General features: G+C 44.2%; 2 protein-coding genes and 1 long non-coding RNA gene across 10 annotated transcripts in view; 1 reads left to right on the top strand and 2 right to left on the bottom strand.

Moving 5' to 3' along the window:
• The window catches only part of JMJD1C (jumonji domain containing 1C), a 155,934-nt gene extending 149,652 nt beyond the window's left edge, over positions 1-6,282 (bottom strand). The window contains exon 1 of one of the 3 annotated variants that reach the window (XM_064662341.1): positions 5,995-6,282. In XM_064662341.1, coding sequence (XP_064518411.1) covers positions 5,995-6,135 — 141 coding nt within the window. In that variant the 5' untranslated portion in view covers positions 6,136-6,282. The remainder of the gene's footprint in view (positions 1-5,994) is intronic. The other 2 variants (XM_064662342.1, XM_064662344.1) reach the window with 2 other exon arrangements.
• A 1,437-nt stretch (positions 6,283-7,719) lies between these two features.
• On the bottom strand, positions 7,720-24,554 carry LOC135417825 (uncharacterized). 3 transcript variants are annotated; one of them, XR_010432226.1, is made up of 3 exons: positions 24,464-24,554; positions 23,657-23,795; positions 7,720-8,900 (listed from the first exon to the last, which is right to left on the bottom strand). It is a non-coding gene; the product is annotated as an uncharacterized LOC135417825 (long non-coding RNA). The 3 variants fall into 3 exon arrangements; XR_010432227.1 differs by having other exon boundaries at positions 24,453-24,548; XR_010432225.1 differs by lacking the exon at positions 24,464-24,554 and adding an exon at positions 24,124-24,446.
• A 50-nt stretch (positions 24,555-24,604) lies between these two features.
• The window catches only part of REEP3 (receptor accessory protein 3), a 36,383-nt gene continuing 36,187 nt past the window's right edge, over positions 24,605-24,800 (top strand). For all 4 annotated transcript variants that reach the window (XM_064662340.1, XM_064662339.1, XM_064662338.1 and 1 more), the window contains exon 1: positions 24,605-24,697. In XM_064662340.1, the coding sequence (XP_064518410.1) occupies positions 24,666-24,697 (32 nt within the window). In that variant the 5' untranslated portion in view covers positions 24,605-24,665. The remainder of the gene's footprint in view (positions 24,698-24,800) is intronic.

The raw sequence follows: 24,800 nt of genomic DNA, 5'->3' as shown, positions 1-24,800 counted from the left end.
ATGCAAATGTGGAATAATATATTATTTGTATGCATGGTATATAAAAGGCAAAAGCAAATGCTTTTTTGATTAAGAAAATATCTGATATATCTTTCTTAGAGCCTCTTGAAAGATTTAAGTACAGGATCAAACCTTCCTTTTTCCAGATTTTGTTCACTGTTGCTTACTTTGCAACTATGCAGCAAATTAATTAAGTGATTAATCCCTAGCTTGGGACACCTGAATTCTCTTTGCAATCTTCACATTCAAATAAACTTCACTCAAAATCCATCAGTGCAAGTATATTTACTTCTCGATCTACATAATATTTTTCTTTTCGTACAAAAGTAAAGAGGAGGGAAGGGCAGAGTATAAAGCACTGAATCCTTGCAGTCAATTCTGTAGGAACACTCCTGTGTTTGATCTCTTTGTCCAATTACTATGACAGAGATCCTCCTTCCTGAACACTGACTGAACTGACCCTGGCAGACAGATGAGGCGACATTCACAGGCACAGGATGACAAGCTCAATCTTACTAGAAACACTGAAAGGAAATAGGAAGTTTTCTTTACTGCTGAACCAAGAAAAGATTGCCCAGCTGACATGCCCCAAACCTACAAGACTCCTGTTGGCATCGACGCTGATACAGAACAGCAGAAACAATGAAGATTGTCTGAATCCCTGTTGCATTTTGAGCTTCTCCCACTCCTTTCAAACCAACTTCAAAACACAGCACAAAACACATCCTACAACAACATTCCTTCATTCAGAGGCAGCAGTGATGTGATAAACTCTGGCATGTTTTTAGCATCATCCCCAATAGCTGGAGTAAATAACGTGACAGGCTCCTCACTAACAACCTGCTCTTCATCTTTAACCCAGATGCTGCTACAGGAACATGTAGCATTTTTAAATTTCATTAACCAACAACAACCTATGCACAACTAGTTTAGAGCACATTTGTCTGTTTACTTTCTACAATAATTTTACTATTTTTCTGCATCTTCCAGTTTATTTCAAGGCTAAAGAGCCAAAGCTGCAGAGCACGTACTTCTAAAATAAGGAATGGACAAAAAAGTTTCACTTTTAAACAGATTAGCTCAAATGTGTTCAAAAAATTAACACTACCTTCGGGGAAGGGAAACAGAGGACAGACAACATGCAACACACTGCACTGAAAATCAATATATGGCAGAAACCAAGTGCAACCCACAGAAGTGCCATTCTGTGCCCTACGACAAAGCCAGACCACATTCAGAAAATTTGGGAATGCAGAAGCAGGAAGACTAAAACAACTACAGGTCGTAAAAAGACTAGGCAAGAGCAGCTCAACAAACAGCCAAGGCAAATTTAACTTCATCTTGCAGTGAGAAACTATCAGCACATGGAGTACCGGTCTAAAATATCTTTATTTTCAAGTTATCAGACATGTTTTGAAATTATTTTCATATTAACTGTAAAAGTACTGGCAAGTTTCCATTACATTTTGTGAACTTCCACTTTACCATTAAGTGAAGGCAAATTCAATTAAAATAGACAAGATCTGCTGCTATTCTCTTCAAATGGTTTTACCAGACATACTGAATTTTTAACAATTCTCTGTTTGTAAATTACCAAAAATGAGATACCAAAAAAACACCATTCAGAAAAGCGTCAATGTATTGTTTCCAGCACTATATCTTACTAGCTTTACTGTAAATAAAATAATAATTAAAAAAACCAAACAGGTGCTTCAAACTCTCATTAATATTTAGGTTTTTATGAATAACATCTAGCATTGTGATTTATTGCCACAATATATTTCCCTATGCACAATTACTAAATGTTACATCTGCCCATTACAAGACATTAAAGACTATCAACTCAGTTCCTGATTTTGTCTTCTAATCCACTGACATCATGGCAGGAAAATTTGTGCATCAATGAACATGAACTTACAAATCACCCCAACTTTTTTACTGAGAGTTGCACATTAGATGTTCAAAAGCTTATTTCCATTTTCTCTTTCATGTGGTGAAAATATACAACTGAATACATGCCTATCTTCAATATACAACTGCAGGACCATGAAAAGTCACTGAACTTTGAGGTGAAATTTTAATAATTTGATTTATATTTTAATAATTACACCTCTAAATAATAATTTTTAAAGCACAGTAGAGAAAAACACCTCTGCCATCACCATGTCAAATCTTTTCAGGAGTGATTACAGAGTTTGCAACCTGTGGCCCACAAAGCAATTATTAAGGGACAGTGAAGACCAGGGAGATCATATGGCATTGACTCCACCTCTTTCCTCTTGGCCATTTCTTTATTTGCCCAGAGTTATCACTGCAATCAGAGCAGCACTCAGGCTTTTCCAGGCAGTCAGCAGTAAGGAAAAACATAGTTCCCAGCTTCCTTTAATAACACCAGCTGTTAAGCTGAAAAATAGTTATGAATTCTCTCAACAGCTAGTGAAACACATACACATATATACACATGAACACCTAAGTATATGAAACTTTAGTCCTTGTTATTTTTATTTTAAATAAATGCTTTGCATGCATCAGGAATGTCCAAGAAAGAAAAATCAAGAGGTCTAACTATAAAGTTGTGACTAAGAATGTGGAAATCAGCAAGAAAACTCCTGGATTAAATGTTATACATTGCACACATTGTACCTGTGTATCAGGTGTTTACAACATCTGTAAACGTTACAGGATAACTAAGAAAGAGGCAAATCCTGGCATAGAGGATGTGCATGGCATGGCAAGAGCATTGTTCTTCCAGGAGACCAACAGCACTCGCAACCACTGCCAGTTGTTCTCACCATACTCCCCACTAGTGGTAAATTATTAGGAAAGCTGAGAAAGGCAAAATTTCCATAAAATAAATAAATAAATAAATGCATCTGGCGGGGGGGGGGGAACCACACAAAAAAGAGACTACATATCCTCCATGCTGCAATCATGGAAAGTATAAGGAAAGACTCATTTAATATACTTTCATGTAGTAGGAAAGATCTATGTAGACAACTGAGTGCTTTTCTACCTTTTCTTACCAGGACAATAATTTCAGCTATGATAATAATCATTAATTTAGCTATGAAAATACAATCACAAAACAAATTTAGCAGCAATTGAAAACTGGACTCTTGATTTCCCTGCTCCCAGGCTGAGAGCAGCCAGTCCATCCTTCAGGCCTGGAGTTCCTGATTTAAGGAGTAGCTCTGTTTCCAGCAGGACTAATGAAGGTTGGTTTCCTGTGGATTTGCTCCTGCAAGCCCTGTGGCCACTTAACCTTAATTACAACCATTGCCTCTAAGCTTGCTGTGTCTCCTCGAGCTCCTGCACCCTGTAAAACTCCCCATTTGCCCATCTATTCCCCTATTCCCACACTCAGGCTTGCTCTCACACCTTTGTTAACACCCGGCTCTTTGTCGTGCCCTCAAACCCACCTTCACATCCCATCAGCTCCATCCCCTCCCCTCCCTGAGTGGTGCCAAGCAGGAGGCAGCACCCGCTGTGACTGGGTTGAAGCTGGGTGCACCCAGCTGGAGATCCTTCTCCACCTCTAGGAGTGCACCAAATGCCAAGACCTCCTCATCTTCATGGTTTTTTGAGAAGCGGGCTCTCGGATGACAACTTCCACAGAGCAGGAGAAGGTAGCCTTTCTCAAACCTCTCCCTGTTCTTGAAGTGGTTGAAGTTGACTGGGGGGGGGCTTCACGCTTATTAAGAAAAGATACAAAGCCACTGTAAAGTATACTTCCTTCCAAAGCCAGGATTAAAAGGTAACTCAGTTCCAGCCAGCTGCAAATGACATTGAAAATGCTGCCTGCTGCCCTCCTCTTGTGCTGTGGTTCAGGGCAGCTCCTGTATTTCTCCACCATCCATCCCATTCAGGGGGAGCAGGAAGACACAAAATTGACAAAAAGTCAATTCCCACATTTTTATGCTGCACCCCGTGGGCAGCAATGAAACTGTCAGCAGGAATTACTGTTCCACTCCAGTGACGGGGAGCAGAAGGGTCTGGAGCTTTTCACAGAGATGGCCACCTCAAAACAAAAGCCATGGGAGGATAAGAGCAGCACTCACCCCAGCTAGGACAGCACACGTGGAACAGGACTACCAGAAAAGAGTCCTTGTGCTTTGCTGGGGGCAGGGGAGAGGATACTCATTGTAGCAAATATCAACCAGCAAGAAGATAATTACAAATGGACAATGAGAGACTAACACACAGAAACTACCTGTTGCTAAAAGAAACCTTATCATTTTTTACTCTACCCACTCCCTTTGTGATTTATACTGGTTTGTGCCTTGGGGACAGAGAACAGGTGACATGAAAACCAAATACTCCACCTTAAAGGGGGCAATGACGCTCCAGTAGTTAAATACTAGTCTGGGACTTAGACCTAGATAGTATTTCCAAACCTTCCCAGGCTTCCAGCACTCCTAAGAGTACATCTCCACAGCATAATGCAGCACTGCACCCAGGCTGGAGTGCAGCTGGAGCATCCATCCTGCTTCTCAGGTAGTTTGGATCTATCCAAATGGCGCTCCACCACGACACATAAGCACACCCTTAGTCATCCTGCCTCAGAAACCAGCTGTGACACGACAGTTCTTCCTTAAATTACCAAAAATTGTAAGGAAACAGCATCTGAAGAGATAAACACTCAGATACCAAAGTTAGGAAGAACAGCAAGTTCCGTATACCACCCATTAAACACACCAGATACAGCCCCTGAATACCTCCGTTTAGCACCCTCTCTCTTTATGTCAGCTCTGCCCTTAGAGTTTACAAATTATGGCTCTGGCTTGTAAGTGTTAGTAAATACCTCCTTAGACCTTACTCAGTGTTTCCATAATTGTATACAGATTCTAGAGAATACTACCCTGCAAGAATAACATCCAAAATACGTTCTAAAAATAAAGCATTCTAGACGATTCTCATATATAGCCAAAGGTTGGAAACATAAACCATGCCATAAAGAAGGGCATGAACAGAATGCTACTTGAATTATAGCTCGAGAATGGGGAGAAAAAAACCAACAAAAACAACATACAAAAAACCCCCACCAAAACCCTAACCCTCGCTATAGTAAAAAAGTAGCATCTCAAGTGCCACATTCTGTTTCTAAAACAAAGCTTAAAGCCTGAGACGAATAAAACCAGGAATTCTTAATTTTGTGATTCACACTTCTCGAACTAAGCAATCGATAATCTCCACAGCCAGGCAATTGTTTGCTTGATGAGTTTGTAAAAAAAGGCAACATTCCACCCCGATCCTTGTCGGGCTGTGAACGCCGCCCCTTTGCCAGCAGCAATATGGATTGCCCAGCGCAGTCCGGTGATTCCTTTTTTCAGCCTACGTAATGCCCATTTACATAGTCATGGTATTTTTAAATGTGCTTTCAGAAGCACTAAATAACACAAAAACATGGAAGGAGACAAGCACAGCAGCAACACGGCACTCCTGTGACTGCGGAATTCACGAACAAAATACCGACCAAGTCCGGGGAGCACAATAAAACTCCATTTTCCAGATTATGCATTCAGAACGCCAACCCAAGGAAATCCTGGCCGTGTTTCCCTCCTACAGCGAGGCTGTGTCTGAGCACAACAGAGCATATCCTGGCTCCTTCGCTAACCTCCACGCACATTCCTACACCCCTTAGGAAAACAGTGACAGCGGACATGAAAGCGAGGGAAACAATGACATTCTTTTAATAACAACGTTCACCAGCGCGCCGGACCCGCTCGGTCCGCGCTACGCGGCGGCAGCTCCTGCATTGCCCCGGACCAGCCGCATTCCCCCCGCCGCCCCGGGGGCTGCCCCACCGTCCCCCCGGGGCCAGGCCGGCCCCGGTCCCGGCCCCGTCCCCCCGCGGCTGCCTGGCCGGGGCTCGGGGGTGGCGGGGCCGCAGTCCCGCGGGGAGCCCGCCCGGCGCCGCCGCCGCGACCCCCGGCCCCGCAGCGCGCCCGGGGCTGTGCCACGCCGGGCCCGCCGCCCCCCCGGCCCGGCTCTTACCGCCAGCTCGGGGCTGCGCGAGTCCCGCTGGGATACGGCGCGGATGACCCCGGCCCGCCAGCGCCCGCTCTCCGGCGGCTCCTCGCCGCCCAGGCACAGGAACCGCTTCCCCACCAGCTCCGGCCGCGTCTCCACCGCCATGGCCGCCGCCGCGCAGGCACCGCACCAGCCGCCGAGCCCGCCGCTCTAGGGGCCGCGCATGGCGGGCGCGGGGCGGGGACGGGCGCGGGGCTGCGGGGCTCGGCAGGGTCGGGGCCCCTCGGCCGCCGCCACAGCCCGACACAAACAGGAGCGAGGGGCGGGGGCGGCCGGGGGCGCGCGCTCCCTCCTCCCTGCCCGCCTGCCTCCTCCCTCCCGCGCGCGCCCGCCGCGCTGCGGCCCCGACCACTCCGCCCACGCAGCCCCACTGCCATGGAGACCGGCGCCGCGCGCCGTCTTCCTCCGCCGGGAGCGCGGGGCGAGCGGCCGCCGCCGCAAAGAGTCCGCGGCCGCCGCGGGGGCACCGGGGACCCGCCCCCCCCGGGGACTCGTCCCGCCGCCCCCCTGCCCGGCCCTCACCTGCCGCCCGCGCGCCCCCGGGAAGCAGCCCCGCGGTGACGTGACACTGGCGGGGTACCCCCTCCGTGCCTCCGGTGCCTCTGCGGGAATTCGGGCACAGCCCCTTCGGGGTGTCTCCCCTGGGTGGGAGAAACGGCTGAACACCCACGTCGGGCTCGCCCACACCCTGCTTAAGGCACCGCTCCGGGAGCGCATTAATGTGTGTGAGTGTCTGAAAGGAGGTGCCAAGACCGTGGACCAGGCTCGGCTCGGTGATGCCCAGAGACAGGACAGGAAGCAACAAGCAGAAACTGCCGCACAGCGAAGTTCCACCTGAACATGAGGGAGAAGTTCTTTACCGTGCAGTGACCGAGCACTGGAACAGTGCTGGAACAACCGGAGAGGCTGTGGAGTCTCCCTCACTGGAGATATCCCAGAACTGACTGGACACAATCCTGTGCCATGTACTCTGGAATGACCCTGCTGGAGCAGGGAGGTGGGACCAGATGACCTGCTGTGGTCCTTTCCATCTTGAGCCATTCTATGATTTGGTGAGAGTTGAGGCTGGCAAGGGTATCCCAGGAGCCAGGCACCAGGACACTGAAGTCCCAGCCCTCCAGGGTATTGGAGAGCCAGGACCAGGTCTGCCATCTACAGCACCTTCTCCCCCCAGGTCAGCATATTGGGAGTTCAGCAAAGATATCCATCCATCCATCCATTTTTCCCTACTGCAAACAAGGCCACGGACTCCGTGGGAATGTGACGTCACTTTAGTCCCTCAGAAGCTTTTATAGACAGAACACTTCAGACCTAGAAGACTTTATTGGATTCTGCTAAATGCCAGCAAACAGGATAACTGAGCAGTGAGCTCAGAGACTCACACAGGCTTCAGCTGAGAGCCTGGGCTGTATCTCCCAAGGAGGCCATGCAGCCCTGTGCTATCAGTCTGTTGTTCTTTCCATGGAGCCCGTGGTCAGGCTGTAGTAATGCCATGTTTGCATATCAAGAGTTTTTCCTTCATGTTATCTGGAGGTGTAGCTTTCCTGAACTTCTGCCTGCCTTTACTGGGACGCCTGCCCTCAAGAGAGCGAGTTAATGATCTCTCATCTAGCACTAAAAGCAAATTTGAACAGTGCATTTTTTGCAAAATAGATTATGAGGCAAAAGCAATAAATCAAGAGTGCCAACTTCGCACATTCCCATGTATTTCAGTGGAACAAATAACTTCTGGTACAAGAGAAGGTAATTATAGCAGAAAACAAACAAACAAAAAAGAAATCAATTCATCATGCACAAGTTTGTTCACAGTATTAGAATAAGTTCCAAGATGTAACATTTATACCTGAACCTACAGGTGCCTGGCATGCCATGGCAGCAGGCCAGGGATACATGGAGGCGTGTTCCCGAGAAACTGCAGGAGCAGCCACAGTGCATTTGAGCTAAGTGAGATCTTCATCCACATTCCAGGGTAATGCTACAACCAACAGATGAGTACTGCAATCGTGCAGAAGGAGCAAAAGTTTAAGAACAGGGCAGTTATTCATAAAGGGCATACAAAGAAGTTACAAGAATTACTAAATAAGTATTAATCATATCAAAATTCTTGTATCGGATTCCCTCTTTTTTAACCAAGTAGTAATTTGAGATATTACTGAATTCTACAATTAAGTAGATTACATTAGTGTGCAACAAAATGTAAAATATGCCAAAAGAAGCCAATTTACATGATTCTGATAGACTGAACCTGTGAATTCATCGCAGAATAACAAAATATTAAGAGTCGAGTATTTTTAATTTGTTCCAAAAATTCGTATCAAAGCGCTGACACCAGAATCACATTTTAGTACAGATTAGAATTCACTAAAGGCTATTGTTCAATGCTGAACCATTTTACAGTTGTTATTACCTGAAAATATCAGTAAGATCTAGTAATATTGACATGTAGGTGTAAATTCCCATGGTCAGCTGTCAGTTCCCAGATGCCAAGTGAGAAGGGCAGGACCTTTGCTCTGCTCCTCACAACACCCCTGAGCTAGACCAGGAGAACACAGCTCAAGGGAAAGTGTTGGCGAATTGTCAGGGCAGCATCACTCCCCAGTAACTCCACATCTCAGCTCTTCTCTCTTTCACTTATTCAGCTTGGAGCAGCTTCTGTTACCACAGAGGTGCTTTGGGAAGGTCAAAATATTCAGGTGGATCAGTGTACGTGAGACCCACAAGTCGCTGAATGTGTTTTCCACCTTTGGCCTCCATTCATTTATCCATTTCTTCTTTGCTGCTTCCTTCTCTCCTGGTTTCTCTGCAAAGTGCTGTAAACTGGAAGAGCACTAAATGCTCTGTTTGTGGATAAATCATCTTGGAGCCTCTGTCTTCAACAGAACACAAAGTCATGATGCTGTGGAGCAGGGCCTGAAAATAGCTTAGATGTTAACTTTTAAACAGTCTGTGCTCTATCACACTTCAGCAGGACTTCTTCCTTTCTCAGAAGCCTTTGCAGGTGTCAAACCAATACATTAATTCCTTTTTCAAAGCAACACCTTCCCTATTTCCTTGATAAATATATGGAATACTTGAATGGAAAATTCAAAGCACCAAAATTCACAGGATCGGAAGAATTAGGGATAGTATGAACTGATGCATCTTCCAAAGAAAGTGTCATAAGGAAGCCTCTAAAAAGATCAGAGGAATTATCCTTTTGGAGCTCAGGAGCAACACTCAGAGCCACATGCCCATGGGCAACAACAAAACAGAGCTGACACCTTCAGGCTGGAGAAGTCCACAGAAAAATAAAGAAAAACAGCTCTAAACTGAGCCCCAGGGAAGGAGAACTCCCCTTGGGAAATGGACTGCAGACAAACTCCCCCCTTGCACTCCTACGTGGCCCCAGTGCAGCTCTGGCAGTAAACACAGTGACTGATAATTCAGCCACCAAGATTTCCTGGTCAAGTAAAAAAGTCCAGCCATTCCACCAAAGGAAAGCCGACCCTGATGCTGGGAATGACCTGCTGGGATCATCCTCTCACCCAAGCTGCACATCAAACACATGTTAACCACCTGAGCACACCTGAAAGAGGAACCTTGGCACAAAGGCACGGGAATGGGAACCTGGGGGAAATAAGTCTCAGTCCTCTATCCCTCCAAGCATCAAGAAAAGCTATTTCCATGATTTCAAAAATCTCTACATCTTCCATCTTTTGCTATAATTGAAAAAAACATTGATGGTGCTGTTTATGCCTCCAACAAATGGCTCCTGTGGCTATAGACCCTGCTTCAGTGGATATGAAATCACCTGAAAAGGCTGTATTAACAGTATCCTTTAAATCCTACAGCTTGCTAAATAAAGGGGGAGGGTTTTTTTTCCCCAAATATTTTCAGTCCCACTTCCCCGAAAGTATACACATTGGGCAGTTGCAAAATCAAGATCTTTACTGAGAGCTTTTTCTGACTTCCAGGTTGAAATCAGCACAGCCTGTATTGGCAGTGAATGCACCTTCTCCATACAGATAAATGCCACATTTTGAAATGGTTATTTCCACTTTGCAGGAAGGAAAATTGAGAAAGGTAAAATGACTTGTCACTGTCACAACTCTTAAGCAGAATTGATATTGAGCTAGTTCTTCCTAAAATATGTCCTGTATACTTCTAGATCTATTTTACCTTTCCTTGAGAGATAGCAAGCATAATTTTCCTCTGAATTCATAATTCCTCAGAAATTTGGAAAGTCACATTTAATGTTTTCTAGGGTTCAGCATCAGAAAGTTAATAATCTATATTTAAGTTTGGTTTAAAAGTTTCCTAACTTGAAAAATTGCAGTCAAGAAAAAAAAACATTTTTTCCCCTCAAGCATCAGTTCCTTCTGTAACAAAGCCAACTTCTGATTTCAAATTGTCTTATCTTCTACAGAGAGTCCAAGGGCTTTTCTTAATGCGTCCTACCAAAACCATCTTCCTTGAAAACAGAATTATTTGAGTGGTGAAGCAGTCCTTGAGCACTGAATGGGACACAGGATCAGTGGGAAAATATGATTATTTGAAGACAGCTATTTACTGCAGATGCAAAGGCTGCACTAAACACCTGGGGGTGCAAAGGTGCATGACAGCAAGAGTTGTGGTTTGTGGCATTACCTCCCCAGCTCTCCCACTAACATCCCCTGTGGTGATTTATTGCATCTCTGACTGTCTACAGTCACAACTCCATCTGGGGCTGTCCACTGACCACTCCTAATCTCATCTTGTGTCTTGGCTTTCTCACTTGTAAAAAGGCTGCAAATTTACCACTGTATTTACACTGCAGGTGAATACAGCACCCCTCTGTGCCCAGGTATCACCCTCAGGACTTCTTTGATACCCTTCTGGCTCTTGCTGCAGCACACAGGGGATTTAAGTTCACTGCCTTTGCAGATCACTCCAGCCATATCTGCACAAGAAAACATTGCAGTTCACAGGGTGCCACTCTATCCATGCTGACAACAGCAAGGAGCACTACTGAGCCTCCATGTGATGCTTCACAGTGAATTTGTAGCCTAGAGCACATGAATAAAGCAGATTTGGACTTTACCATTTCTTTCTGTTCCAGCTAACGAGATATCACCAAAAGATGGATGAACAAATTAAATATCTACGGCCTTCAGTACATCCTCTTCCTCAGAAGTTCATTCACATCTTAAAATATTAACCCAACCCTAATCCCCTGCCCCTCACCACCTCAAACACTGCCTTACACTCGAGCCAGCAAACAGAGCTCCTGACTACCTCACACCTGTTTTAAATACACAGTCAGCCAGCTCAGCCCAGTGAAGCTTCAGGGCTGGGTTCTGCTGAGCTCGGGAGCTGCTGAGCTGGGCTCGCTCCTGATCCTGCCCTGGGGCTGGACACCTCCCTCCAGCTGGGGATAGCACTGCCTTTAAGAGCTGCCACTGTTTTCTGCAGGGAGTGTTTAAGTGCAGCCTGAGGGGAAAGCATCATTAGACCAGCACTACACCTTGGTACCAAACAGCCCCTCCCAGTCCTGATGAGTTTACACCCTGTACAGGTAAAATGCAGAGGGTGGGGGAATAGAGATAACAAGGCTGTGAGTCTCCACCTTTCCCTGAATACCCACAGCCTTAATTCCTCAGGTGGAACTGCAGGGCCCTGCCTTCGCCTTATCACATGTTGTCTCCACCTAAAACAACCTCTTTGAATTTGCTGGAAGGAAAATGCTCTCAGTTTCTTCAGGCCACAGATGGAAGATGCCATTTCTACTGGTCCCTCAGCCCAGGTACAAGCATTAAGAGCAAGGATGATGCACAGCAGCAGCGGTGGAACCCTTCTGTGGCCATCCTAGTAATGTTACATTCAAGTTTCTTCCCCACCTTTCATGGAGCTGCTGATGCCAGCTTAAAGCTTAGAACTTCTGAAGAATCAGTCTAAACTCTAGGCACATCTGTCAGCCCCTAACAGACCTCTCCCACGACAGCATATGCTGTACTGCCCAGAAAGCAGCACCAGAACTGAGGACAAATTCTTATTGAGCTGAGGGAATCTGCCCACAGAACAAAACTCCAGAAGAGATGGAGCATACTCAGAGCTTGAGCAGCCTCAGCAGTGCTGGTGGTCCTTCTGATAGGGCCTGGCTTTTACTGGGCAGCTCCTTTCTCCTGTCAATCACTCACACATAAAACCTGAAACCAATTACCCTTAAAAATTAATTAATCACCTTCCCAGGAACCTTTGCTTCCAGTAGTGCTTCCTCCCACTTGCACTTAAGCTATATAAAGGCCAGTAAGTGATTTCTTTTTCTTTTTGGGAGGGCACTAGCTAGAAACCTAGCTGGGTGTATAGATAGGCATGCTTCTCTCACGTGGGCTTCTGGAGCACAAGCTTTGTGGGTTATCCAGTGTGTGAGTATTTCTATTTATTTTTAAGTAGCATTAAATGCTTGGCTATTGCTATCTCTGTGTTTTTACAATTAGTAGCTTTTGAAGGTTAGCAGGTGGGTAACAGTAAAAAGAAAATCCCTAAGAACACAAACAATCCTGTGAAGACAGTTATTACTTCCATGGTAGACTTTTATCTTGGTTTTAAGATGTGCTAAAGTTTCATAGAATATTGTAGAGGAATTTCTTTCTGTGCTGGATGAAAGGTGTTTAAATTGATTGTTTTATAAGTAGATACTATTACTGACAAAAAGAATAGGGTATATTCAGCACTGAAATAAATGTATACATCTTTGAATTAACTGGGAGGTGGGTCAGGACTCTTATCCTCGCTGGAGTTCACTAGTTTATTATGTAGTAAAGAGAAAAAGAGAGAAAGTGTACAATAGGTCTGGCTAAAGTCTTCTGCCTCCTGAGTTGTTAAAGGTTCACATGGCACCCCACACACAGCGGAATAGAAGTCTTATAATCTGATTAGTACTCTGTACATAGCTTTCTCAATGTTTATATTAAAACTTCTTTAAAAATTAGTCTAAAGAGCTGTGTTTGTGCTGCTGTCCAGGGAACTTTCTACCTTCTGAACTTCCACTTTCTATATGAATTGTGGGTTGTGACCCCTTGAGAAGCAGGGTGTGGTAGTTTGGCTAGGCCTTCCTTGGTGACCAGTTTGTAACCAAGGAAGGGTCCAGATTTACCCAGTATTCCCTAGGATTTTTATGTAAGCCAGATTATAAGAAGAAAGGAGGAGAGGCCTTCGCTCTCTTTCCTTCAGGCAGCTTGGAGGTGCAGGTTCCCTGCTGTTGATCTGCCGTGTTGGGGAGCGAGGCCTGGTTAGGCCTTGCCGACCTTGGGAGGCAGAGGCTGCCGGCGATCGTTCCAGAGCAACTCTCGGTTGTCCCAGGAGAGTAGTGAGCTATTTCCTTTGCTAACTCTTTTAGTTGTTAGATATTGGGTCACTAATTGGGATATATATATATTTTAGTTTAGTTTTTGTTCCCTTTCCCTTCCCCGTTCCCTTTTCCCTCGTGAAATTGTATATTTTAATTGTATATAAGTGTAAATATATTTATATATCTCACTTTGGTTGTCTCTCTCTCGTTTCGGGTTTTCTTAGTTTTTTTTTCCTCCCTCTTCTCCCTGAGGTTTGGGGGGGGACGACGACTTCTGGTGGTAAGGTTTGGAGACTTGGCAGGGAGCCAGCTTCAAACCATATCACAGGGGCTCCTGTTAACAGCAGCTTTAGACTGACATCACTTGGATGTTGGTATTACTTATCCTGACACAACTAAAACAGGCAATGGTTATGGTAAGGAAATGGTTTAGCATGCTGCTGTACAATACATACAATAAAAAGAAAATGGGAAGCTTTAGGGTTTAGGAAAGGCCTAAAGCTGAGATAAGAAACAGCTGAGTTCAGCTACCATTAAACTGTGCACTGGATGGGGGAAATGATGACAACTTATGGCTAGTTGTTTGTCAGGGGAGGAAGAAAAGCAATAACAGAAAGATGGTTGGGTGTTTCTGAAACTGAGGTAGAAAGAAAAGCTCATAATAGCTTAGAAAAAACTTCTTTTACTTAACTGTTTTCTTTTTGAAAATTTCTGTAACATCCTGTCTTCTCAAATTCTTCTTTCTTAGCTTCACTTACTACTCTGCTGTCCAAGTTCCTTTGCATTTTCTTAATGCAACTGTAGCACTTCCTCCATATCTTTCTCATTAAGCATAACTGTTTACCAGTTTTGTCTGAAACAGTAATTATCACATGTAGTAACCTCCCTTTAACAGACTTTTCTGATGGCTATTTTTGTGTGATGCTAGTTCTTCTTTCTTCCTGCCAGCAAACTGTCTCCCAATTAGATTAAAACTGATACATAGGTTTCTCTTCTGTATTCCAGCTGCCTGTCCTGTTGAGTTTCTGTGTCAGGGAAGGCTAACAAATTAGTGTTAATTGTGTCCTGCAATTCAGTAATAGCTATTATTTAACAATATCCTTTTTGGTAAGGATTGTCTTAATATGTCATAGTGTTGTCTGGCACAGGGTGTAAACAAATTATGTTACTGATTCTGTGCCGATCAAGCAGTGGTACTTTAGTATTTTTCCTGGCACTGTTATCCCAATTAAAACTATCACAAATTTTCTACTGAGCCAGTAACTCCTTCGATTAATTTACCGTTCTCATTAGGAGTGTTCCAGGGTCTGTCTGTCACATTTGTTCAGGCTACGCTCGAAATTTGCCCTAAAAAGGGAATTGATTTAAGTCTGCCCTTACTGCAAGAACTGTAATGAAACATTACATCTTATAATGACAATCTGAAAGAGGCACAGACCTACACAAGCAGAAAGATGAGAAGGGACTTGCATGTCTTCTTGGATTTAACAGCAGAAGATTGCGTTTGGCTGTTGCTGTGTCATTTAATTGAATGGAAAGATGGTCTTGGAGTCACAGACTAGTTGAGGCTGGAAGGAACCTCTGGAGATTGTCTAGTCTGACCCCCCTACTCAGAGCAGGGCTACCTTGAGCTGGCTGCTCAGGGCCATGTCCAGCCCAGTTATGAATAAATCTTCAAGGCTGGAGACTTCAGTTTCTCTGGGCAACCTATCACAGTGGGGAAAAATATTTTCTTGAGCTCAAATGGGATTTCCTGTATTTCAGCTTGTGCTCATTGCCTCTTTTCCTTTCCTTAGGCACCACTGAGAAGAGGTGGCTCATCCTCCTTTACTCCATCTTCAAGAAAGATTCTAGTAACCATTCTTAGGTGTATAAATAACATCCTGGTTAGTACCGAATTCTAGCAAGGTGTGTCCAGGTGGTTCCATGCTTTGTGAACACAGCTCTGCAGGAGACCTGCCTCCTTTCAGCTGGGCGGTCTGAAGGTGGGCTTGCTCTCGCTATCAGGTCCTTAACCCCAGAACATACCGGGTGCCAGAAGGAGTCCTGTGCTACCCTTTCGGTGTTTAGATACTGATCCTGCTTTCAGAGTAATAGACCAAAATACTTCTTAGCTTTAGTGTTAAAAGTTGCTGAAGTGAGTCAAAAAGTAATTAAAATTAAGTCTTCATATCTTGGTCCTCTACTTTCACGCTCCCTTCCTTTTTAATCAAAATGACGTTCCCAGAACTTTGCTTGGTATTACTGAGTTGCAGCAGTAACCACCTGTGAATATTCATTATTTGGCCACATCTAAAGGAAGATGGCCCCACATTATAAAACATCAAGTTGCAATTAGAGGATATAGTGTGCAGAAACTTCCCCAGCGCAGGCTTGTCTGTATCTAAAAACACTGAGTTAACCTGGACTTCAGAAAAGGCCATCAAGTCATTTCTGCTGGCTCTGTAATCCCAGTGGTTATTTACCTGAAGCAGACTTCAGATGACTGCACACAGCTTTGTCTGACATGATTCAGAAAGGTCAAGGTCCAAGACAGGGGGTGAGCCAGCCTGTGTGGCAGCACTGATGTCCTGGGCTGAGGAGGGATGTTCCCTTTACAGGAGGAGGCCTCAAATGGCTCCTATTAAACCCCTAATTTGGGACTCTCCCATGCCCAAAGGTAATGCAAATCTGCTGTCTTGTTTTCAATTATGGACAACAGAAGGATGAAATGTAAGTTTAAGGAAATAGTTGTAATAAGCACAGCTCCAGAGACTTGCGTTGACTCTGAGTCAGCTTATGTCTTAAACTGCTTTGAGCCCTCGAAGTTACCACCCAGCAATTTAACACTTGGGTTTCAAGTTAATTTAACTTTCTAAGATGAAAAAGGGGTCTGAAAGCACATGATCGGTAACTGCTAGACCAGTTGAAGACTGGAGTCATCGATACATGAGATTTTTAGTCGTGCTTGCAGCTGCGATGCAACTTGTCTACAGGGAAATAAAGCGAGGGAAGATATTAATGTCTTCTTTTCAGCATTTGCATAAGCTACCAGACTTGTTCTATGCTAAGGATGGTGAAACTTGGGTGCTTGATTTGTGCTTAAGAACCCCATGTGTCAACCACAAACTTTAAAAGCCACTCAAAACCATAAAGGTGACTTTGTTTTTTAATTCAGCTCATCAACAATGTGTGCTCAGTTAATTGTTGAGCATCCATCACTTGTGGAATTGGTGGTCTTAAGTATTCCAGAGATCAGCTGCTAAGGTTCCCAAGTTCTAGGTTACCCTTTGATTTTGTAGGGTTTTTTTCCTTTGTGTTAATTCTGTTTTCATGTATCTTGATGGATTGTGTTCCAAAATATGTTAGAGAGGATGAAAAAAAAGACTATGTGGAAGAACTGTGCCTTTACAGGAATATTGTGGGAAAGCAAACTAAAACAAACCAGCTACTAATTCCCATTTTCAACTTGTGGGACAGTGCCTTTTGGTGTCAATTTTTGATGGCTAGCAGTTATTTGTAGCAAGTTCGAGGAGACAAGTGGTATGCAAAAAAGGGTAAACCTCTGTGGGAAGAAGTTCTGATTTGTCTAGACAGAGCTTCCTTAACATAATGTGGATGATTGTTTCCTAGCCTCCTGCAGGCTACCAGCTCAGAGCAGCTACAGCCACAGTGTATTTATGCCTGTTAAACCAGAAGTTCTGCCTATTGTTTTTCCTGCCTTCCTCGCTTTCCACTGCTCTAGTCCAGCTATATTATACCAGGCCATTAAACATTCAGCATCCAGAATGTCTAGACAGGCTGAAAGACTGTCTGCACTCCCTTTCTCAGAGTCAACTTTCCTAAGAACTAAAAGGCTTTTTGGAAAGCAAAGGTGGCAGAGTTCCTAGTATGAGACACATCTTCAGGCTGGCTTCTGAGAGAGCACAGAGTCACACGCTCTGGTAGGGAATTCTAGCAGTGCACAGAATTCCTGTGCAAGCCTCCTGCTGCTTCCCAGAGAGGCTTCAAGCCTTTGACAATTATTGCTAATGTCTTAAACAGCTTGCACTTATATTCTAAGGATACCAGACTACATAGAGATGTACCCTGTTAGCTGGCAATGTCCTGCTGAAATAACAGAGGAAAGAACTAAAGCGAGACTTCCTTGCCACAGAAGATGGGAAAGGCCTTTTTGAGGCAGAAAGGGTTTCTGTTTAGGGACCTGGGGACCAAAAGAGACACTTTGCTGTGTGTATCTGCTAGTTTTGGCAATATTAGACAAATAAGCAAACAAAAGAGCCAACTTTTTTTTTTTTTTACACATAACCTTTGTTTTCTTCGGTGCTGACCTGAGTCACTCTCTGTATAGTAAGAAGCAGCTCCCCCTTGCCTGGGTAGCTGAAGAAACCTTGTGCTAACTCTCTTAACTTCCAGCAAGTGAGAACAGCATCCTTGGGAAGTGCTTAATAACCTGGGCTCTTTTAGAGGAAAGTAATTTTTGGTGTATTAGGTGAGCCCTCCAAGAACAGAGATCAACAAAGCCTTCAGACTGGGAACCAGGGTTTTGAGAAGCAGCATGTGAGGAAGATGCCCAGATCAAAGAGGACAAACAACTGAATATGAGCACCTAATAACTTTTTTTAACTCCAATTTTGCTTCCTCTGTTAATGAGAATAAAAGTAGGTGGCAGACTTATGCCACCCCAAGTCATATAGAGTTAACAGAAATCTGGTTACAGAGTTCAGTGCATGAAAGTGCTGAAAAAAATTTGGGTTAGAGCTAGAAATCTACCATGAAGCATTTACGGACTAGAAAAACATTTCAAGAAACTTGCAAGTTAATTTATCAGGAGATGGAAAGGTGACTTATGCATGCATAAGTCCTTGTGGAGAGATAATGAGTGTGAAAGAGCTCTTTAATCTATCACTTAGAGCACAGTAGGAACCAATGACTGGAAACTAAAGGCAAATTCAAAGTTTAAAAGCATGGGCCTAGTTTTCTATAAGGAAAAACAATTTACTGATGAAAATTAAAAACAAAGTTGATGTTCAGATGCCTTCAAATCAATAGCCTTTGTTGGCAACACTGCTTCTAGAAAACAAAGGTTATCTGACACAACACATGAATTAATGATTTCTGTGTCTTGGGTTTTAAGTTGGATGAAACTATATTCTCTTCCTGGTTTAAAATATATGGAAAGAGATCCTTTTCCCCAGTTCAGGGGAGAATGCAGAGAGAGGACAATTCTTAGGAGAAAAAGAACTCAAGTAATGAGGACACAGAAAGCATTGCTCCAAGGGGGGGGAACCAACATCAGGACACTGTCTAATAAAACAGCTTCCTCAATGCATTTGTTGGTCAGCAGTTTTGACTAGACCTGTCTTAGAATGAGTAAGGAAAGCATAGTGGGGTCAGCTGGCTAAAGGCTAACTTTGGGTTGTACATGGGAATTGCTATCCTGGCTCACAGGAGTGTTCCCCCTGGAAAGCTCTTCCAGCTAATTGTAGTGTGCTGCTCTGGGAGGGTGGGAGAGAAAGAAAGGGAAACCTGATAGCCTGGTGTCCTTTGCTGGCAGCCTTCGAGTTGCTGGATAATGTACGATGTAGTCCTTCAGCTCTTGATACTGATTAGGCTCCTCTCAAGCTCTGTGTGGGGTTTGGCCTCTGCATTTCAATAGAGTTGGATGTAATAAAAGGAATGGAAAGGTCTAGAAAATATCCCATAAGGAATTGGGGTTATTTATTCAAGGGATGATTTAATAGCTTAAGTACTGGGTTTGGGGTTTTTTTGACGTTGTTGCGAAGGAAGTTAACACTTTTCCTTGCAAGCTTGGTGGAGGCTGGATAAAAACTCCAGAATACCCCTTGACTCAGCTTAACTTTGATACAAGGAAAAGCTTCCCAGCAGGATAATGAAAGGCTAGTAAACATCGTAAGAAAAGGTGTGTAATCTCTGTTAAAAGGCTTCAGGAACAGGTAGGACAAGACATCTGCCCAAATGGCATGGGGTGATCCTAGTTTTGTTGTGCAGCAGATAAATTTGGGGTCCTTTCCAGTTCAAAGATATGGGGTTTTTTTCCACCTCTTTTGGGCTGATGGTCATGGGCTGCTGCACTGTTTAGCTGGCTGGAGACTGTGACTTTCTGCAAATGGATATTGCGCTGAACAAGGCTGTAAGTGTTGCCAAAGAATGTATATCTCCTTCATTTTAAGTAAAATCTATCAGCCAGTTCAAAAGGCAAACATTGTTTCCTGATAAAATGCAGCTGGTGTGCACATGAGCTTAGTCAGCAGACTATAAAATAGCATAAGCTTTCCATAGGGATCAGAAACATCAAAAGCAGAAAGTGTATTTTAAAAAAAATCTCTAACAGATTGCTATAATTATTAAATGTGACGCATCACAAGTAGTGATGGAATATAGCTGAGATGACACTACCCAGACAGGAAGGAATAATATGGCTTTGGTCTGTGTCTCTGTGTACAGATTTCAAATCCCAGAGAGTGGATCATCAGATACCAGAGTATGTGAAGTCCATCATTTAAAATGGGTTTGCTCCCAGGAGAGAGGCATATTTACTGAAACATTCATTTGCAGCTTTTGAAAAAGTTAACAGCTTTAATGCTGTTCTACTAGGGAACAGGGGAAAAATAACCTATGTCAACTTGTCCAGGGGACTGCCCTGCTGGGCTGTACTGGTGTGGTCACACTTAGATACAGAGTAATGCTTGCAGGTCCAGTACAACACGTCAGACCTCTCTCTCTGTGGCTTATCAATGCAGACACAGGGAAGTGACAGGGGCAGCAGAGCTGCTTTGTGAGAGCCTCCTGGGTACTCCTGATGAGCTGGAGATCAGCTCCTCTGTTGCCTCAGCTTGCCCTTGTGGGGCTGCATTTCATACGCTTTCAGCTCCAAATGGAAGCAATAAGGTAGGATGGACATATGACTGCTGCCAGGAGAAAGTCTCAGATGGAGCTGTTCTGAACTTTCCCCTTCCTCTTTAGATCACATTTCCCTTAAGAAAAAAAAAATCCTAAGGGGTGCTCTTATGTTTCTGGTAAGAAGGAATTAGAGGCACTTAACCCATTGCAACCCATTAAAAATTGATAAAACAAATCAATAGTGATTGCCTTTTCACGACAAGCCTTTTCACTGCATGGTGAATTTTCTTTAAAATAGGAAGCAGAGTACCCTTTTAATGTTTGTACTTTTAATCAAATTAATTGGATTCTGTCTGAATTGCCTGGTGCAGTCAAAACAGGCTAGTGCTGCAGTGATGAAAATGCTCTGGCTTTATATTGACAGGGCTGTTCTGAGTTGCTTTTGGTGTTTTGTCCTTATCTGCTTTTCCTGACCTATAACTCACAGAATTAACAGTGCTAGACTTCATTCTTTTGTAGTCTTAGGAGGAAAAAATCCATGGGCCTGTTGTTGCTTACTCGTCTTGCAAAGATTTCCCTCTACTATGTAGTGCAGTCATCCTACAACTAGATGCCTTTTTTAATTCTAAATTTCACACTGCTTAAAATGCAGAACTAACTGAAATTGTCAGGGCCCTAAAAGTTGGTAAACTGACTCCAAGAAACCCCCTAAACCATGAATTTTATGTCATGTTGCTGTTTGTGTTTTCAGGTTTTACATTTGCAGGTGTATCTCTGAACATGAGGGGAAGAAATGATTCAAAACTTAAGGACTTTATTCATATAGAAGCAAGAGCTTTAAAAGGAATGTCAGACTGTGTGTAATAAAACTGAGAACAACAGTGGTTAAACATGCCAAATGAAGGAAAAAAAAGGCAGAAATATCAATTTTAAACTATGTTTTTTCATTAAGTTGGATGCTTCATGTGACTAATTTGGAATGTTAATAATTATCACAATAACATTTATGAAAAAGATAAACATATGGCCTCTTGGCATTCTGTCTGTCTGTGTGTTGGGGAAAAAAAATAGCTTAAGACACAGCTGTGCTAGACACCAATGGGCTTTGCCTTGTTCCCTGGGGAGGTGCTGTGCTGGGAGGCTGAACACACACGTGAACAAGAAGTGGCATGTCCAGAATTCTGTGCAAAAGCTTCAGCTGCTTTGAGTTCATAGAATGTCCACAGCATTGCCCAACACTCTCTCTCCAGTGAAATCTCATTAAGGCAGAAGGACTACTGAGCTGTTTAGAGATCAGAACCTACCTTTGCTGTTGCTTCATAGGAAAGATAGATGAGGAGTTAAATATTTGAAAGTAGCATAAACTATGAATTTCAGCCATATTAGTTAATAATCATACCAGCTTAGAAATGGTTATTTTCACCCATTCTGTATTTTGTTGTTTCAACAAGTAAACTGGCATCATCTGTTCTGTGTTCTAATGCCAAAATCACAAATATGTGACATGATTCAGTAACTGAGAGAATTCTGTATTTTTTCAAGTTGTTCTGTATTTGAGACTCCTCTAGAATAGATTAATACAAACCAGCAAAGTTAATAAAAGCTAAGCACTGTGATTAACCTATATTCATTTTTAACATAGGTGATGCTGTCTTTGGGGAGCACATTCTCCTAATATAGGGAGCTGAATCCCTCTCTCAGAAACTAGCTCATGTCTTCCTAAATGTTGCTCAGTTGCTATTTGCACATCTGCAATGTAATTGAGATGTTGGTTTACCTGTAAAAGATGTGCAAGTTAAACATTGATGTTTGTATGCATATATTGTATTATATCAAAGAAGTTAGGTGGCCTTTACAAATGATTCTCCAAACACTGCTAAAACTATTTACAAGAACTTTCTAACTACATTAAGTGGCTTTTGGAAGGAGTGTCAAAAATATCCCATAATGAGATACCTGGAAGTCTCCTCCTTACATAACTCCTTAGATAAAAATAGGCAGACATATGAGTAAGACACGCCAGGTTTGAATAAGTACATGGCATGGATATAATTGCCATGTTGCTCTATTTCTGAAGTGCAGGAGCATGGATTATCATTATGTGCGAACTGGAATACAGGGAAGTTCACGTGGCATCCCTGTGTCTGTCTGCTGGGGGCCCAGCAAACACCACCCAGCTTGCTGCACTGAATTAAGTCTCAAAACATTCTATGAAATAAAGTCTAATCTTCTTAGGAAGGTAAATTACTCTTAGGAGCCATCTGCCTTTACCCTTTAAAAAAATGCCTCTTTAAATGTAAATTTAGCTTTCCACCAGAGACAGTATTGCCATGGCAACAAACACAAGAAAAATAAATGTCTTGCTACAAAATAAGGAGTGGTTTTCTTCTAAAACATACTCCATATGAAATAAAATATGCAGCTATGGAATTGTTATATAAATGATCTCAGACAGTAAAAAAGAGTATCAGTCTTTTCCTGGAATGGTTCTCTGAGCTAGTACCAAACACACAATTGCTTGTGGTGAAGAAATGTATTGTATACTTAATTTCATGTGCTATAAAGTGGAGCTCTCATCTTGCAGTTTGCTCTGGAGGGACTGGAATGCTACTAACTTCAGCGCAGCGTCAGGCAGGCAGCAGGAGTTTACAGAGCTGGAGCCTAAAATGTAATCTCTCCCAGGTAATTTATAATACAAATGCTTTGTTGTGTGAGTTTGCTCTGTACAGTCTGCCACTGTATTGTTATTCCGAGAGCACAGAAGTAGTGGCTCAGATTTCTCTTTTCATTGAATGAAAGGAAGAATGCATTCAGGTTAGGCCTGTTTCAAAACTGAGATTGATGAGTGGTGTACTTTAAATTGCTCACAAACAAATTCCTCTCTACCTCTTCCTGCATCAGTTACCCCTTTCAAAGGTCAAGTTGAGGAGACACCCAAGATGGGCAATATCATTATTTGCAAGACCAAAATTCCTACATGGTTAAAAATAGTTCATTTTTATAATGTATACTTTCCCAGTTCAGGCTTCAAATTTCACAATATCCAACTATAGCAAGGGTTTTCAAACGTTGTCATTGTCGAAATGTTCCACGATTGTTTATTCACCCTCTTTCTTTCCCTTCTTTTGGCCTTTTGACTGCACATGTTGTGTTTAAAGGCTGCAAGGGAGTGAAGATACCTGTGGCTGGGTTCTACCCGTTGGAGAAGGTGAGGAATTCTGGTGCTTGCCTGTGGAACAGAAACCATCCTGCACTCACCTCCCATCTCTCATCTGAATAAGGCAGTAAGTAGTTTACAAAGATTAAGCTCTTTCTTCTTGCTGTATGGCAGGCAGGGAAACTGCACATTATCGTCACTTAAAGACCTGTTAAAGAACTAATTTCTGCTACAGATGGTGATGCTGACTTTGGCATGTCACTTACTGTGAGAGTCAGCAGGAGCAGTACTGAAACAGTAACCTGCTCTTTCCCTACCTTAGCTGCCTTAGTGGCACGTTCAGTGGCATCCATATCTGTCGCTTTGGTATCACTCTGTAACTCGTGTTGAAATCAGAGGAGTAAAGTTGAATGTTTCCAGCGATGGCACGGGCAGAACTTCACACAACCTCCTCTCCTGAGAGAAGATGAAGAGTCAGTTTTAGCAAAATATTGTCCTTTTATGTGTGCAACAGTTCTGCAGGAAGTGTAAAGCTGGTATGCGGGGATGGATTGCAATGGATTAGGCAATCTATCAGGGAGCAGTCAGCTTCTCCTGCATGTCCCGACCTGCCAGACCTTGAGCTCGGCAGGAATACCTGGAGAGGGTCGCGCTGTGGGCTCTCAGTCCTGCCTTGGGCAGCAGCTGATAACAAGGTGTGTAGGGAAGGAACAAAGGTAACAGGATGCATAGGCACTAATCCTTCCAACAGGTATCCTGCTGCTCACCCGAAGTCTTGGTTTACCTACACATAGCAGTCTGTGCCACCGCCCAAGGATGTGTCCTTAGACAGCTTTTTGTACCGAGTGCTCGTCAACAAGCGCCTTCCCGGGGTGATTCAGGGGGTGCTGGAGCCCAGGGAGCCGCTGCCCCCCGCTCTGCTCCTCCTTATGGAGGGCTCCAGCCGGGCGACACACAGTACCCTCATCTAACCCCTCCAGCATCATGTCCCACCACACTGAGGTGACTTCAGCGGGCGACACGGAGGTTTTGGTGAGTCCTACAGCAAATGTAAGCGCATGGGGGGGCACAGGGGAAAAGCCAAGGCAAGGAGTGAGCATCTCCCACACGCACACACTTCTCACCGCAGTCGGTCACCCCCGGGCACCTCCACCCCCTCACACACGGCGGGGTCCCCCCAAGGCCGGGGCTCCCCTCCCGCCCCTCCGGGAGCGGCCCCGCCTCGCGGCCGCACAGCACATGCGCGCAGCCGCCGATGCCGAGGGCGGGGTCGGGCCGCGGCCATTGCGGCCCGGGCGGCTGTGGGGACGTGCTGTTGCCGCCGCGATGGTGTCCTGGATGATCTCCCGGGCGGTCGTGTGAGTGCCGGGCTGGGGCGGCGGGAGGCGGCTCATCTCCCGCGGCGGGGGGGGGATCCCGGGGGAGGCGGCGTCCCTTTCTTCTTTCCCGCGGTCCCCCGCA

Source organism: Pseudopipra pipra, chromosome 8 (assembly GCF_036250125.1).
Source record: "Pseudopipra pipra isolate bDixPip1 chromosome 8, bDixPip1.hap1, whole genome shotgun sequence".
In the NCBI taxonomy this organism is placed as follows: Eukaryota; Metazoa; Chordata; class Aves; order Passeriformes; family Pipridae; genus Pseudopipra; species Pseudopipra pipra.
The sequence above is the reverse complement of the archived record's forward strand: the minus strand, read 5'-3'. Positions and strand labels throughout refer to the sequence as shown.